This window comes from Bos indicus, chromosome 1 (assembly GCF_029378745.1).
Source record: "Bos indicus isolate NIAB-ARS_2022 breed Sahiwal x Tharparkar chromosome 1, NIAB-ARS_B.indTharparkar_mat_pri_1.0, whole genome shotgun sequence".
In the NCBI taxonomy this organism is placed as follows: domain Eukaryota; kingdom Metazoa; phylum Chordata; class Mammalia; order Artiodactyla; family Bovidae; genus Bos; species Bos indicus.
In genome coordinates, this window is record NC_091760.1 from 72,019,856 (window position 1) to 72,036,902 (window position 17,047).

The 17,047-nt window shown below is 42.3% G+C and overlaps 3 protein-coding genes across 4 annotated transcripts in view; 2 read left to right on the forward strand and 1 right to left on the reverse strand.

Annotated features, from left to right (window-relative positions):
• SENP5 (SUMO specific peptidase 5) overlaps positions 1 to 6,178 on the forward strand; it is a 47,685-nt gene extending 41,507 nt beyond the window's left edge. The window contains exons 8-10 of one of the 2 annotated variants that reach the window (XM_070789244.1): positions 397 to 480; positions 1,869 to 1,919; positions 2,803 to 6,178. In XM_070789244.1, the coding sequence (XP_070645345.1) occupies positions 397 to 480; positions 1,869 to 1,919; positions 2,803 to 2,913 (246 nt within the window). In that variant the 3' untranslated portion in view covers positions 2,914 to 6,178. The remainder of the gene's footprint in view (positions 1 to 396; positions 481 to 1,868; positions 1,920 to 2,802) is intronic. The other variant, XM_070789251.1, reaches the window with a different exon arrangement.
• A 383-nt stretch (positions 6,179 to 6,561) lies between these two features.
• NCBP2 (nuclear cap binding protein subunit 2) lies at positions 6,562 to 13,309 on the reverse strand. Its single transcript, XM_019957476.2, has 4 exons — positions 13,152 to 13,309; positions 10,938 to 11,119; positions 8,592 to 8,730; positions 6,562 to 8,046 (listed from the first exon to the last, which is right to left on the reverse strand). The coding sequence occupies exons 1-4, from the start codon at positions 13,227 to 13,229 to the stop codon at positions 7,975 to 7,977; spliced, it is 471 nt and encodes a 156-aa protein (XP_019813035.2). The 5' UTR covers positions 13,230 to 13,309; the 3' UTR covers positions 6,562 to 7,974.
• A 67-nt stretch (positions 13,310 to 13,376) lies between these two features.
• NCBP2AS2 (NCBP2 antisense 2 (head to head)) lies at positions 13,377 to 14,062 on the forward strand. The gene has a single exon (XM_019957488.2). The coding sequence runs from the start codon at positions 13,460 to 13,462 to the stop codon at positions 13,757 to 13,759; it is 300 nt and encodes a 99-aa protein (XP_019813047.2). The 5' UTR covers positions 13,377 to 13,459; the 3' UTR covers positions 13,760 to 14,062.
• Positions 14,063 to 17,047: the final 2,985 nt, after the last annotated feature.

Consider the following 17,047-nt stretch of genomic DNA (forward strand, 5'->3'; position numbering starts at 1 on the left):
TTTAGTTTCAGTTATTAATGATTTCTGCCATGGATTCCTTCTCTCTGTTAAGCATTGGCAGTAATTAAGACATTCTTTTTGTTTTGCCAGTATTTAAGTTTCAAATTCACCAAGCTGACTTATTCCTGGAAAAGGCTGACCATCTTATTAAAAAGGTCTAATTAAAACATATACCAGTGTCCACAGTCTTAAGTGCATATAGTATAAAAGGTCTGAGTCCTTCAGTCTATAAAGTGAAAAAGGTCTGAAGTCAAGTTCCAGCTCTAAACTCTAATGCAATCTCTGCCCAGTGGTGGGGCCACAGCCTCCTCTTTTGCTTCTATCTGCTGTGGGCAGGTTCCATTTTTCACCAACTGATGGAACACAGCATCTGTGTTGTGGTTTCTTTTTAACCAGAATATAAGAAAGTATTTGCTGACTGAAGCCAGAGAAAAAAATAGACCTGAATTTCTTCAGGGTTGGCAGACTGCTGTTACAAAGGTAAGTAAGTGATAAAAAATGAAAACCCAGGCATGTCAAGGGGCTGAAATTATCTAAGGGGTGGGTGTTTTTAAATGCATATGAAGACTGATCATGAAGATAACCAAAGGAGAGTCTGGAGGCTGCAGGGAGGCAGCTCAGAATAAACCTCAGTTCAGTATTCATCATCTGGCTGCCCAGTTTCCCGCTGCTTGCTGGAGCAAGTAAATTCAGTCATTTCATCCCTGGGGCAGCTTCTGATGATATAGTTGCTCTGTTGAAAAAAAAGACATCTGCTTCTTGCCTCATGGCTCTTATTTCCAGATGATTCATATAGACCCAGAGAAATACTGACATGACTATTTTGGATTCACCAAGGGAGCAAGTGCACTGGGCTGCTTTCCAGGCATTTGGGGAAGACAAGTGGCTTGAGAGCTTCAGTTCTGAACAGTCTAGAAGCAGCACTATGTTTAGCCGTAGACAGTAAAGCTGTGTATGGGGCAGAGTAAGCAGGCCTACCCTCTTAACTCTGTCACAGATACCAGGGTCTTGCATTTTATGGGGCACTGCTTTGTTTTCCCGGTGTTTTTATATGTATGATCTCATTTGATCCTTATAATCTGAGGTAGGCAAGTCACTTAGGAGTAAGAAGCATCTCTGACCTTCCCCAAAGTTCATCAAAACCATTGACCATTAGGTCCTTGAACTCAGGTCTATTTGGATCAATGACACAATGTGAAAGAAGCAGAGTCTTGAAATAAACCTTTAACTCAAACCAAAGGGACAAGGTTTATGCATTTATCCTTGAACTAAATGCTAACTTTTAAACTTACGTTTTGTGTTTTAAATACCCTAGTTTATTAGTTGAAAGCAGAATTGCTCTTGTGAATATTCTGAACTTACCCAACAGTATATCCAGGTGTTCCCCTAAATTTAATCAGGATCTTTCAACACTTCCAGGCAGAATATAGTAACCAGTTCTTTGGAAAACATTCTGTTTACCTTTAGGGGTCTTTAAAAGAATAGGACAGAGTTGTGAAATACGAGATGAAGAGTGAAGACTGCCAAACAGCGTTTAGTACTAAGTATTCAGGGTCCAGGTCTGCGTTCTCTTGAGTCATGATTCCATTTTGATTCCATAGTCAGTGAACTGATAGCAAAAATGATTATCCATGGAAGTTTTAAAATAGGATTTTTGACTTCCCATTTCTCATGTTTAGGCAAACATGTTTCTCATGTTTAAGTTACTGATAGCTCTTTTCATGCGACCAGGTGCCTCCATAAACTCAAAACACTTTGTAAAGCAGAGGTATATACCAGCTGTCTTGGACACAAGTTTCCTGCAGCTTTTCTTATCTGACAGAGAACACTTGATTTTGTTTTAATAATTGTTTTGTTTTTCCCCTTAGTGTATTCCACAACAGAAAAACGATAGTGACTGTGGAGTATTTGTGCTCCAGGTAAAGAATTTTTTTTTTTTTTTTTTTGTATTTACAATTTATAAACTTGTTGGGTTTAGAGAAGAGAAGGGGGATCCCTCTGATGTGTGCATGGTACTACATACAGGTAACAGAACACTCCTCCCAAACCTATGTCACTGAAAAGCAGTAGTTCTTGCATTTTCATATATTATCATTAGGAAGAACCACCTTCTAAGGCTGAGGATAAATGGTATCACCCGTGTATTATCAGAGGTTATTGGCAAGCCACATTGGAGACTGACCTGAATTGGTCCTGTCATACACTCTTGGCATTTGTAGAATTAACTATATTTTTTTAACCACTGGCAAGTAGTCTTTTACCACAGAGTAAAAACGAACTAGATTTTAAATAAGGGCCACATTCAGACACTGTGCTTTCTCATGCTGCAGGTTCCCTTAGGTTTCAAAGAGCTATTGAAAAAGTTATTATATTTATGAAGGAAATCATAGTTTATAATCCATGATTTACAGATTTCCAAAGATCTTGGAAGATGGGCTCACTCATATGACTCATGAATGTCTGAGAACTCAGGTTCTCACTTAAAGGCCATATTAGGTTTGACTGCATTCTCAGCATTCTCACCTTGAGAATAGAGCCCCTTTGGCAGTTTTGCTTTTCACAGTATTGAGTGGGGAGGGAGGGAGTATTCCAAGCCATATACTTACCTGAAAATCTGACTGTAATTTGGAGGTAACTTTTTTTTTTGGAGGTAAATGTTTTAAAACAGTATGTTTTACAAGTCTAAACCAACTTTAACATTTGCCTTAGACCCTATTCTGTTAAGTCTGCATCTGGTAAAATGATGTGTTGGGCTAGTACTTAACTCCACATGCCACTTAAGTGTTTTTGGGACCTTTCCAGTACTGCAAGTGCCTCGCCTTAGAGCAGCCTTTCCAGTTTTCCCAAGAAGACATGCCCCGAGTGCGGAAGAGGATTTACAAGGAGCTGTGTGAGTGCCGGCTCATGGACTGAATCAGCAGGGACTCTGGGAAGTCTGACCAAGTTGGAGCAGGTGGTTTGTTACTTGAATCTCCACTTATTTGAATTTTTACAGGTATTTCCGATCAGTGGTGTTGGGCCACTATTGTTACCTCAAGTTTATTTTCTGCCCTTAACTCATTTCTCTAGTGACCATGTACTATTTTTTTAATGTTCAGTTTGGTTTCATTTTTAATTTTATGGATTCTGTGTGTGTCCCCCCCCATATTTAATATTTATTATCCAAACGCATGCATATAGACAGAGCATGCAGTGCAGAGTATTAAAAAAAAAAAAAAAGCCTAGTAGATTTGGTGCAGCTTTTGAAACTTAGTTAGACGTGAACTGAATACAGGTTTAAATTTTAATTCCAGAACCTAAAAATGCAGGATGTTTTTGATAGAACATAACTCTGAGAGTAGTAGATGTTCCCTGGGGCATAAAGGGTAGCTAGGAGGGGTTTTGACAGTCAGTCCTCTATTTTTACCAGCAGCACCTTTCACTGACTTCTCTCTTCAGTGAGTCCCATTCCTTTTAAAGGATGAAAAGGAAGTGGCCATAAACTGACTGGTATGTTCTGTTTATGGTGGCACACTTGTAAGCACAGTGCCTGCCTTGTGAAGAGTTAAGATATGAGACAACGAAAGTGACCTTGAGGGTCCAATTATCTTCACAAATGAGATTTCAGCCTTGGCTTTAAGATTTATAATAAATGCTTTAATCTTATAAAAAGCTTTTGCTGGAACATTGAACTCCTTGGATTCTTCTGGTTTTGACCCATTAAAAAATCAGTATCTGTCAAACTAGTGGTCAAACAAATGAGAATCCAGCCCAAGAGTAATTTACAAGTTGTCACTTCCCCTGTATTGTTTCCCACTTGGAAGAAATTAAGATCTGCCAAATACCTATTTCAAGGGTATTTAAAATCTAAACATTCAAAACCAAAGACTAATTTTAGGTCTTTTGGACGTGGGTGGGGAAGAGAGAACAGAAAAGGTAATAAGGGAGACTTGATACTGAGGGGGTTACAGCAAAAGTTATGAGTGTTTCCCCTCATTTCTCTAATGATCTCAGCAACATGCAGGGCTTATCTGCCTCTGCTTGACCATCCCTGAGACTCCAGCACAGGAGTCCTTTTTTTTTTTTGCTTCCATGAACCTCCTCTTCTGGGGGAAAGCAGAAGTGGCCCTGTCCTTAGCCTTTGCTGCATTAGGATTAAAGCAGTGGATCTTGCATCTTTAACAGAGTTTTGTGATAACTGGAAAGGAAAGGAGGAACAAGCAAATGGCAAAGGTACTTGGGTTAATGCCTCGTTAGGTGTGCGGGTAGGGCTGACTGCCAGCAGTTGAGGTGGAGTCAGAACATGTTTACGTGCAGGGTCCCTACCCCAGACATTCCAAGCACCAACACCAGTGTTTACATTATCAACAGGCCAGCACTTTCCTACTCCCTCAGACTCAAAACTCCTTAGTATAAAACCAGGTCAGTATTTCTCCTTGTGCTTCACATCATTAGGAAGACTGAGATTAGAGGCACGTTGTGCTGCTACAGGTAGGGCTGCATCCACATTGGAAAGGTGACAAAATGGGTTGGGTGTTTTCTTGAGGTTTTCAGGCATAATTATGCAAACGAGATTTTTCCAATCTGTATCCCAGACGTTTGCCTTTTTTTTTTTTTGGTAATTAGTAAGTAGGCTGTTAAAAATGTCTTACACTTTAGAGCGCCATAGTTCATATTTCATTGACAGAACCAGGCATGCAAGAGAGTTGTGTTCTGGCAAAAAATCTTCATGCCCCAAGCTTGAGTTGTCATTTCTTTCAGTCTAGAAATGGTCATTCTCTTAGCAGTGAGGCAGAGAGAACCTACAGTGAAGTGTCCCAAGTCACGGGTCTGTTTCATGTCCAGCTTAATAGAGCACCTTGAGCTACACTGTCCAGCATGCTTTAGCTTAAATGTCAGATATTTTAAGTCTGGTTAAATGTTTCTGTTATTCATAAGAAGCTTGTTTCAGTACACACAGTTGCTTCCCTCCTGCCTTTCCTACCCGTCTTGTGATTAGGTATAAACTTCTATTTAGCCCAAGTCCTCCATTAGGATGGCCTTTTTCCCTGATGTTTGCAGTAATGGTTTCCTTGCAACAGAAGTTTCTGAAATATAGTCTGGGCTGTTGGTAGAAGAGACAGGCATTGTTTTGTTTTACTCTCATTAGCTTGGCACTGAATTGTCTAGGTGCCCACAAGGTGGGCAGACCTTATGCTTTGGGGGTTGAGGGCAGGCCTTACACAAACTAAAAGCTGCTTATGATGTGCCTTCAACAAGCTGCTCAGTCCTCTCCATCAGCAAACTTACCAGTCTGTAGTTGCTTTTATCCTTTTGTAAAATCTATAGCAATGAATGTAGATTTAGTTCAACTTTTAGTTCTCTCAAACTAAATGGCTCAGACGGTAAAGCGTCTGTCTGCAATGCAGGAGACCCGGGTTTGATCCCTGGGTTAGGAAGATCCCCTGGAGAAGGAAACGTCAGCCCACTCCAGTACTCTTGCCCGGAAAATCCCATGGCCGGAGAAGCCTGGTCGGCTACTGTCCATGGGGTCGCAGAGTCGGACACGACTGAGCGTCTTCACTTTCACTTTTAGTTCTCTCAATCATAGAGAACCAATCTTCTCTTAAGAAAGGGAGAAGCAGCAGCTGCTTGCTGCCAGCAGTCCCCAAATCTTTTTTGGGGCTTTGCATTTTATTTTCTACATATCATTGAATATAATTAACACTGGTCACCTTGAATTCAGAGTTGGAACAAAGGAACAGACCTGAGACATCGCCAGCAGTAGCCTAAGTAGAGCTGCCCCCTTTCTCTGCAGTTGTGGTTTACTACTTCCTGGGTTAGAAGGAATAACTGCGAGCTCTGCATGGATCAGACCCTTCAGGCAAGAACCAGTGTGTTAATAGTGTGAATTAGATATACTGACTACCTGCTCTGCTTAATTGTTATGAAACTGAACTAATAAGCAGTTATAAAGCACATACTTTGTTATGTGCTAGGCTCTGCCTCCTGGCCTGTAGATAATTTAAGAAGACCTAGGGAATACCATCAGACATGCTAATTGTATTTGGGTGTTAACAAAAGCAGATCTAGACAAGCTGTCCACTTAAATGGTACCTTTTGGTCAGAAAAAATTTATTTAAAGATTGTGATCATGTAAAATTACTCAAACCTTCTAGCAAACATATTTTTTGAAAAATAAACTAAATGCCTTTATAAATGTGTGTTCTCTTGTGTTGGATAACATGTACTGTTTGGTGAGTAGTAATTTTTCCCAGTGGCATTCCAGTCATGACAAGGCTTATCTGCATAGGCTCTAAGCGGCTCACTGTCCAGTAGCAGCACTTTCTACAGTAATGGGAATATTCTGTATTTGCATCCACCACAAGACAGCCATTACCACAGGTAGGTATTGAGCATCTGAAATGGTAATGTGACTGAGGAACAGTTTTAATTAGCTGCATGTAGCGAGACACTACCATATTAGTAACTCTCAAATCTAAATGGACAGGCAAATTCTGCACACTATTCAGATTCTTCCCCAAAATGTATTAATATTCCAGGGTAAGAGTGTTTCAGTGTCTCTTGGTGAGGAAAAACACAGTAAGTTGGTCCAATTTTATTGAAATCTGTTACAGAAGACAATTCAAATATGAAATACTGTCTGTGGTTTTAAGGCCTATAGAAATCTGAATCATGTTTTACTGCAAAATAATACAAAATACATTCATTCAAACTACTGTAAAAAAGTGTATGTCCTCATTAAATTACTTGCACATGTTTTCCTAAGTACTTACAACTAATTTAGAGGTATCCAAATAGCCAACTTAAATTTGAGAAAACACACTTGCTGTAACATGAAAGCTGTTCACATTGCTGTAACATGAAAGCTGTTCACATTGAGATACTCCAGCCCCAACTTCACAAACTCCTGGAAATTAGGAGATACTTTGTTGCTAGATGAAAAAAAATCTCACTTAGGTCAGGGAGAATTGTACTAGACTAGCAGTTTAAAATGAGCAAGAATTCTTGTAACATTAGAGAAATCATCTCTTGCCTTACAAATGCAAAATAAATCCTCTAGACTCCCTTCTGGAAGTTGTAGAGACCATCAGCTGACTGTCCAGCCTCTGAAACAGCACAATTAGAGAAAAACAAGACAGACTTCAATATTAGAACTGGCCAAAACATTTCCTGAGGGAAGCATTTCTGATTTTGTTAAGCCATTCTCTCAACCACCACAAAACACTCCATTCCCAAGATCAGTCTGAAAATGAAAAAAAACAGATCTGAAGGCACTCACACCTCACATTTTGAAAAATGTGTTTAGTAAATAAATACTCTTCAATACCTGTCCCTTATTTCCTGATATACAAAGCATGTAAAGCAGGTGGTGTTCCCTGGGACTGTCCAAAGCTTGCTTTTATACCAACTCTTTAGGAATTTCCATTAAGTTGTGCCTTTACAGATTAAAAATCAACACAGAAAAAAAATTCAGTTATCAAGCATCTGTTCCCCTAATTTAGAGCAAAGCTACATAACATAGCAAAAGTCCACTTATTAAACTTTATCTTGTGAAAACTTAAAATTTTAAAAATAGTAATTCCAGGTCCCAAGGTAGACCATGAACCTACTTAGATGCAAACATGGTAAACACTTAAAAATTTTTTCCTGTCTTCTAAAAGAAGTGTGTTTTTGGCTGACAGGTCAACATTATACATCAAGTCTGTTGCTAAGGAAACAATTTTTGACCTAGTAATAGAAATCATTTTGGTAATCTGACACAAAACCAAGATTCTAAGACTTAATTCTACAGAATTAAAGGCATTCTTTTGGATTCTGTTCTTTAATAATTTTTAAGAGGAAAACCATGACAAGGCTTCCAGCTCAGTAGAGACATTGATTAAAGCTTGGTTTAAAAAAAAAAAACTAAAGGCAGGTTTGCAGACCTTGGGTAACACCTGTCAAATTCAACAGGCCAAAGGAGCAGACTTTCACGATGGGGCTCTCAACCACTCACTGGTTTTGGGCCAGTTTTCCATAGCCACCTCTTCCAGCATCATAGTCCTGACGGTATTCATCTCGTACCTTAATTGAAAAGAACATGTTACAGTACAGAGAAGATGAGTGTAACAAACATGCCTTCCAAAATATGTCAGACAAATAACTAAGCCTTTTCAGATGTCATAATGTAAACATTATAAGTGTAACATGATTTTGAGCAATTGATGATAAAGTTCAACTGCCCTGCAAAATTATTTTAATACTGCTTTTTTTTTAAAAACCAAACATCAGGCTTACACTCAGCATTCAAAGATAGCACATTCCAAAGAATATTTAAACTATATTGAAATAAAAATGGAAAAGTTGTTTTAGTACATTCTGCTTTGCTCAACATTCCTGTAGAATATTCAGCCCCTTGCAGAAGTCCAGTAATGGTTGCTTGTGAAGACATACTATTTAATGGTATTTAAAAATATTAATAATTTATCAACCCCAATGGGTGGATTCACTTCAAGCCAAGGTTAGAGGCACAGTTATTTTGAAAAGAGCAAATACAAATTGACAAAACACTTATCATTTAGGACTGGCATCCCAGGCCGAGGCTGAGCACAGAAAACCTTCCTGCGTACCTGGCCCCCAGAACGCCCACGGCCATACTGCCTGCCCTCCTTGAAGCCTGCATCCCAGTCTGTACGAATGATCCGGTCATCCAGACGAGTTCCATTTATATACCGCATGGCGTTTTCTGCATCTGCTCTTGAATAGTATCTTAATTATGATTATTAAGGAATTAGCATTTCTCCAGACATTTTTGTAAATAGAGGAAGAAATATCTAAATGAAGCTGAGTTAAAGAGTACAAAAACTAATCCAACCAGATGGAGATCAAAGACATAATTTGGCTTGTATAGGCCTGTTGAGGTTGGTCCAGAAGCAGTCAAAAATGGTATCTTATCCTCAGCTACACTGATGGTTTTTTGGATAATCCTGTTAAATACGCAATTCCACTGTCTCCATATTTTGGTTTGCAAAATACAGATATGTTCTGTGCAGGTTTAAACCACAAACTGTTATCCAAGGAAATGACAGCATCATTCGGTTCCCTGAATATGAGGCTGTACATTCAAGAACAACCTTAAAAAGAGGTCACTGCATAAGACCTGCCATCACATTTCATTAGAAGGGAACACTCAAAAAGTACCACTCAGGTCGGTAGTTCTAAACCAGATCTACTAAATCTATCTTTGGGATGCTATTAAAAAATACATGTAAGTATATGATTATAACTGGGTCTAGGAAATACTTATCTGGACCTTTCCCCTTGTCTTTAATTACACGGGTAGGGAAACACTTGCTGAAATTCCAGTGTCTACACAATGCCTAGCACACATGGGGATTGAGTAATTCTTTGTTGAATGAAATGAATGCTAAAGGGCAAACAGGGTCGGGCGGGGGGATACCGACAATGAAAGGTATCCTTTCTTTTGGGTATTTGTCATCTTGATTATTGATCTTTGACTTTCAAGGCAAATGCAAAAACACTCCAATTCTTAAACACTGATTAGTATCTAATAGTTCCTTTGTCTTTTTTGTCCCCTGTGAATTATTTTACACTCCTGGCACCAGAGGTGAAAGCAAAACCTGGGCGCTCGTCCCCTGTGTCTGAAGGAGTAAAAGAAGCTTGCAGAGCCCGAAATCAGACACCAGAGTCAGAAGTGGGGAATAGGTTCAAACGTGGGGCTTCTGATTCAACCTGATAGGGAGTACATTTTGTCTTCTTTCCTTCTCAGGGCCTCCATTAGACAACAGGAAAGAAACATATACCCAAGGAGGAGAAGAGGCCATCAGCAGATTAGAGATGCAAAAGCTAAAGATTAATAATGGGTGAAACAAAGTCACAGTAGGAAATACTCCTGAAGGGCTTAAAGGAGACAGTAAACCCAGGAACTTCTTAATTCCAAGTTGATTAAGTAGTAAGGCTGCAAATAGGGTTTAATTAAAGGTCTCTATGTGGGAAGAAGACCTATTAGCAAGAACACATTTAATTCCAGGCAAATAAAAAAGATAGGGTTGTGAACTAACTAACTGAAGGAACTATGGCATTGTCTTTAACATCAGCAAGCTAAAATCTTTCTTCATTCTAGCATTTAAGAAACCCACACGTCCCAAAGGCAAGGCAGCAACTTAAGAAGCTCTGCCTAGATCCACAGTCAGCCTTTTCCCCAAGACACCAAGGGATCATCAGAAATTTAAGGAAATTTTACAGGATAAATACAACGGAAAGAAACAATTCAAGGTACAGAAAATTCAAATGACATGGTGGACTAGGTCTGGAAAATTTCTCAAAATGACCAAAAAAAGAAAATAGCACTTAAAAAACAAAATATGAAAGGGTAAATCCAGGTGGTCAAATTTATGGAGCGCTTCCAGGGAGAGAATGGTCACAAGTAAGTTCGGTTACGACGTACCGCGTCAAGCTATATGCATCTACATGATACTATGTAGCTGTTACAAAAAGAGGTAACCTACACGTGCTAACATGGAACAATCTCTAAAATACGTGAAAAAAAGTGCACACAATATGCTACCACACATACATGGAATTACTTCTGGAAAGACACCAATGAGATTGATAACTAACGTCTCTGAACTTAGAATGATAATGGGGCTTTTATTTTTCAGTACACTCTTTGGACTTTCTGAAATACCATACGCATATACATTTTCAAAGATTCACTTAACCAACTATGAAAAAAGAATGGATTTCGGAACAGAATGTATATGTTACTAGCTGTCCCAGTGTAAACAGTATAGACATATTGGACAGAAAGCAGGAGAAGATGAAGGAAGATGAGGAACACCTAAGTGCAGGGATGCTAATCAACAAGTGTCCTCACTCATCTTTCAAAACAGGCTATCAGCCGCTCTCGGCCCCACCTTCGGGCAACAGCTACACGAGACACACAGGAAGGATACTCCACAAAGCAGAACCCACATGCTGTCTTCTTCATTTTATCCAGGCCCATGATGATTTTCTTTATGTCACCACTTTTGCTGAAGAGCTCATAGATTTGTTCTTCTGTTGTATAAAAGGAAAGATTTCCAACATACAATGTACAGCTTTTCTTCAGTAATTTTTCCTGTTCTTCATTGTCACCCTAGAATTTCCGAGATGGGGAGCAAAGTGGAGGGAAAAAAAAGGCACAAAACAATATGAAGGGTATGCTCCAAGTTATATTTTTTAGTGAATTTAACATGGATACCATACAGAAGCAACAGGTAATATGTCTACCTCTAGGGAGAATCAAGGGACTGCAAGTCAGGTTTCTATGTATGGTCTCATTTAATTTATCATCATCAATCTACCTGAGGGAAGATAGTTAAGTAACTTGTCAAAGATCACACAACTAATCAGTAGTTCCAGTTGGTACCCAAGCCCAGTCTTATCCCTAATCCACTATTTCCTTAAAAAGTTCACAAGACAAGAGTCATTCTACAATAAAAATAGGTTTTTCAGGACTTTGGAATGAGACACTAAAGTTTATTACTGCAGACTTGTTACTGACTTGTTAAAATTATGGTCAAGAAGCATTTTCCTTTTTTTCTTACATGTTTAAGTCATGTCCCAACAAATAGCTTACAGTTTAAGACAACTAGTGTTAGAACTTATTTAAGGTATGACATAATGTAGATACCATTCAGGAAATACTGCAGAAATTCTATAAGACAGTATCTTACAGTAGTCTAAATAAAGCTGCAGATAGACAGTAAAAGTTTAATCCTTTCACTGTTGTAATCTTGCAGGATGCTTGAAATTCAACATGGCTACGATGTGGAACTTTCTGAAGTAATGAGCAATAGACGTGTAAAATAATGTCTGTGCATGTTTTTATTCATTCAATCATGTCCAACTCTTTTCAACTCCATGGACTGCAGCTAACCAGGCTCCTCTGTCCATGGGATTTTCCAGAGGAGAATACTGGAGTGGGCTGCCATACCCTCCTCCAGCATATCTTCCCAACCCAGGGATTAAACCCTGGTCTCCTGTGTTGCAGAGAGATTCTTTACCAGCTGAGCTACCAGAGAAGCCCATAATCATGTCTGGTATATAGTAAACATTTAAAAAACTAAATGTTGAATAAACCTAAGATCTTTCTCAATTTTGCCTCAAATTTGTTTTCCTACCCTACAAACGCATTTTAGACTTTCTCCACACCTACCCTCTTCTATACCTGATCCCTCCTTTCTCAATCTTCTGAATCTTCAACAGCCCCTCCCTTTCTTGTGCTGGATTAAGATCTGATCTGATTGTAAATCCCTGCATTTACAGTTCCTCCCTTTACAACCCCATAATCTCTAGAGGATTACGAACTCTTAGGATGTGGAAAACTGTCTTCCCTCTCTACGGTTTAGCAGATGCTTCCACAACAGCACTCAATACAAATTTACTAAATAACCAATGGTTAACGAGTGTCACCTTCACTCCATCCCTGTCTTTGCTGATATTGAAGAACCCACCTTGAATATCTGCAGCCTCGGCCATTTCATACAATCTGCTATGACATGGGCCAAAAGAAAATTTCCCTCTTTGGAAACCCAGCAGTTCTCCGATTTTGACATCCAGACCCTTAACATGTTAGGTTCCCCTCCTCACATCAAGGGCTCCCTAAAGGTGGAGGCAGGGCTCAACTTTGTCTGCCACAAGGTACAAATCTTTTGTAGGGCCGTTGTACTAGCCTATGAAAAAGGGAAATGCCAAACGCAGTTTGGTAGATGTAATTTAAAAACAAAAGTCCCGGTATCTGGATCAGGATGGCGCTTCCCCATACTGCACGTATCAAAAAGACACCCTTTTTTGATAATTGCAGCCAAATCACAAAGTCACTTTCCCGCGACACCGTTCGTGAAAACCCAAGCCACCACTACTACTGCCGCCCATCTGCAATGGCTAGGAAACAGAGAGCAGCTGCTAGGGAATGCGAAAGCCGGCCTCAAATTCCCTTCCTACGAGAGAAGGGGATTTGATGATACCCAAACGCCCTTTCAGCATCCATTCCCCAACAGGCACCGAGGCTTCCCTTCGCATTTCGGGATACCAGAGAATGAGCGACAACACAATGAGACAAGAGCAAACCGAGGCTCAGCGTTCTAGCCCGAGGCTCCCCTTTCTCGCGACCCGGCTTCCCTCACCCGGAAGTGCTGGTCCCGGTACTGGCTCAGCTCGACGTAGGAGTCGCTGCGCAGCGCCTTCAGGAGGCCACCCGACATAGTGCAGAGAGGTGGCAGAGGACACCGCCACTCAACAGTGTAACGAGGTAGCCCCAGCAGTGGCGGAACCGGAAACGCGCAGATACGGCTGCGGAAAGTCGAAATCCCGTGCTCCAATCCCAGGGCGGCAGTGTCGTCACCGGGCGGCGCCGGCGCAGACACGGCCCGTAGTCAGGTGTCGCCGATCAGAAGCGAGAGCGGCGTGCTTTGGGTTCCGGGTCACTCCGAGGATGGTTCTGCGGCGGCTGCTGGCCACCCTCCTGCACAGCTCGCAGCTGGTGGAGCGTCTCTCAGAGTCTCGGCCCATCCGGCGTGCGGCACAGCTCACCGCCTTTGCGCTGCTGCAGGCCCAGCTACGCGGCCAGGACGCGGCCCGGCGCCTGCGAGCCATCGCGGCTGGGCCCGCTGGCTCCCTGGGCCGCCGCGCTGCTCGTTTCAGAGACACCTTCACTCAGGAGCTACGCCGGGGCCTCCGGGAACGCCCGCGGCCACCACCAGGTAGCCAGAAAGGCCCGGGACCAAACCCCTAAACCCAGGCTGGGCCAGGGACACCCCCAGGGAAGCCGTGATCGGACAGGACACAGCCAAGGAAGAAACTCCCCGAAGCCTGACAGAAAAAGATAGGCTCGGCCCTGATTCACCGCGGGCAGAGAGCCATGGACCTGAGTACAACCGGAGAGAGGTTTAACCTCAGCAAATGGGACTAAAACTAATGATCGATGCTGCTGCCGCTGCATTGATGTAGCAGGTCGCTACTTCCAGGGGAGATCCTGGATGGAAAGACAATCCTGCAACTGCCAAAAGTCCTCTGATTAAATGTGTGAGCTGAGTAATGGTTATTGTTACAGGACAAGGTTCTTTTGCCCCGTGCGCAGCAAGCCAAATGCGGAGATGCAAAGGTTTCCAGCGAAGAGGATTTACTGGCAAGGCAGCCAGGGGTGGAGAACTAGTCTCAGATCTGGTCTTCAAGGCAAAGCGGTTGGGGTATTTATGGGATAAAGCATCAGCAAGGCGGCGGGAGGTGTGGGGGAAAATGCTTGGAGAAAGGTGTGGTAATTGTAGTTCTGCAGACGTGTAACTATGCCACATGCATCTGCAGCTTGAAAAATGGAGGTTCTTAGCACCATCTGAGGGTGGAGTTTTCTGCTCTCTGATGTCAAAAGGTCAGGAGCATGCCCAGTTGGACGGTTGGTGGTCCTATCCAGTCTTAACCAACTCACCTTGAACTAGACACAGCTGACTCCAAGAACCTGGAAAACAACTCACCATCAAACATAACTAGGCTTGGTGCTGCTTCCAGACTGAGGGAGTCATAAGATGACCTTGACTAGTGAAGGCAGATGAGATGGATCCACCCATGCCTTCAGTATGAACCTGGGGCTTATCTGGGAAGGTGGATTAAGATTCCTGGGACTGTAGGAATTATACAGTCCTACAGTATAATAATAATGAATATTATTATACAGTATAATACTAGTTAACACATACTGAATATTCCCTCTGTTCCGGGCACTTCCTTAATACACTGTTATCTCACTCCTTACAACCACTTTCACATGAGGAAGTGTAACGCTATTTCTTAACTTTCATTTTCTGCTGCCGCCACCACCATCACCACTGGGTATCAAGACAACTGTCTACCATGGAACAAGCCACCTGAATTCCTTGTCCCTATTTTAGAGGGTCTGGGATACACTGTAAAGACTATGCTGCAGCTAACAGACCCACAATTAGGCAATCCATGTATGCACTGATCGTCTCTAATCAGGCTACAGAGTTAATCATGCAATCTAGAAAGCTCAAAGCAGGAGAAACAATTTATATTCTGACTGTGGGAGTCACAGAGGGAGCTGGATAGCCTGGAGACCTACCCTGGAGATGCGGCAGCAAGAGCAGCTTGTCCTCCACTTTGCTGGTGGTCAAAGATCTGACTTGACATTCTACCCTCTAGCCTTCCCATCAGAGGTGCTTCTGGTCAATCCTCTCTGAGGCCAGTGTCCCACTCTCCTAAGGATAAAGTTTTAGTTTGGCACCCTGCCCTCCTGTCCTCCATCTCCCAGACCAGAGGCAACTCACTGAATTCTCCTTTGAGTTTAACAGTAAGGAGCCCAAGGAGCTTGTTCATTCTGCCTTGATCGCTGCCTCATTGGTCTCAGTCCCACTCGTTTGTCTCTGGATCTGGATATCAGAGCAGCACAATGTTAGCAGTCCCCAACCCAACCGCTTACCTTCAACATAAGCAGCCTTCAAGCACACTCACAGTTGGGTCTTTTTCTAGACTGGCAGAAACAAAAAGGGAAACTGCAGGAAGCAGTGAAGCTTTTAGCAAGCTGGCCATTTGTTAAGGAAGGAAAGCAAAAGAACGAAGGCAGATGTTTTATATTTTGTGGTAGTGTGTGGGAACTAAATTCCCTCCATTTGTAGAAGGAGTCTGAGAGCAGAGCAAGAAAATGGTCCTTTCTTCTCCAGCTAGAGGTGACTCGGATGCCTCCTGGCTTTGGAAGCCTCCAGTGTAACCTGGCTTGTCATCCCGCCACTTACCCTACTGCTAAAGAAACAGACCAAATTCATCCTACCACCCCCAGTGGCAACAATCTCCCAACATGCCTTTCAAGCGCTGCTAAACAGAATGTGAAGCCAGGAAGCAACTCACTCCACTATCCTGCAGGGCAATTTCAAATCACCCCTTAATGCCACACAAATCTAGATACCAACACTTTACAAACAAATCGTTAGCACTCAGGCCACTACAATCTACATGGACTGCTACACCAACAGCTCCTCTAGGGAATTCTGAGTTTGTGAACCTACCTGGCGAAGGAGAGAAACAAGTCCCAAGAATCCCAGAGGAATCTGGGACCTTAGAATCTGAGTTATCTCCAGGCAGCACTTGGTTTTTATCTGTTAGGCAAAAAAAACTCTCTGGCTGCAAAGTAAGTAAGTGCTTACAGGTGCCCAAGATGATGCTAAGCACTACAGGTAGGAAAAAAAAAAAACAAACCAAAGTTAGTAACAAACCACAAGAACATGAAACTATCATGAACAGGTCCTATAATTTTAAAGAGGGAACTATTGGGTAGTGTGCTACAGTTAGCTTAGGCTGGCTCAGGAGAGGCATCCTTGGCATCTCCCAAGTTCAGTAACATCATTTTAGTAGTTTGAAATCAGCCATGGTGAGAGTATAAACAACACACAAGTTGTCAAACACCAGAAATAAGGGCTATTTTGCCCCTAGAGAATGGGTTGCTAAACATTTACCAGCATGCCACTGATTCCTCTCTGTCGGGGCTGGAGTCCTGAGGCAAATGTGGCATGGGGACCCCAGCAGCAGCTTGTGGGAAGTGGAGCTTCAAGATGACCCAGGGCTCTCGCTGGTGGAAGGTGCTCTCCAGCCCACTGCTCACAGAGGCCTGGGTACCTCTGGTTCTCCAGAGATGGCAGGGTTGTGAAGAGGGAGAATGAGGACAGGCTGAGCGCCACAGCTCCTCACAATCCCAGTGGACTGGGCAGTGGTGCCCTGTGTTGCAGGGAGCAGCATGCCCAGGTGTGATGGCTTCCACCAACACAGCAGGTATGGGTTTGGCATGGGGTTTGCTCTTGAGCCTGTGAAGGGGCTTCAGACAGAGGCTTTGAACATGGAGAGTGATCAGACCACATTTAAGGTTTTGTGCCCAAGTGCCACCAGAATCCAGCCTTGTGTCTCCATTCCCCTGGGGCTGAACATCTGGGAAAACATCTGGGCTGTCTGACCCCTGACGAGTGAGATGCAGGGACTTCCCTAGTGGTGCAGTGTTTAAGAATCTGCTTTGCAGTGTAGG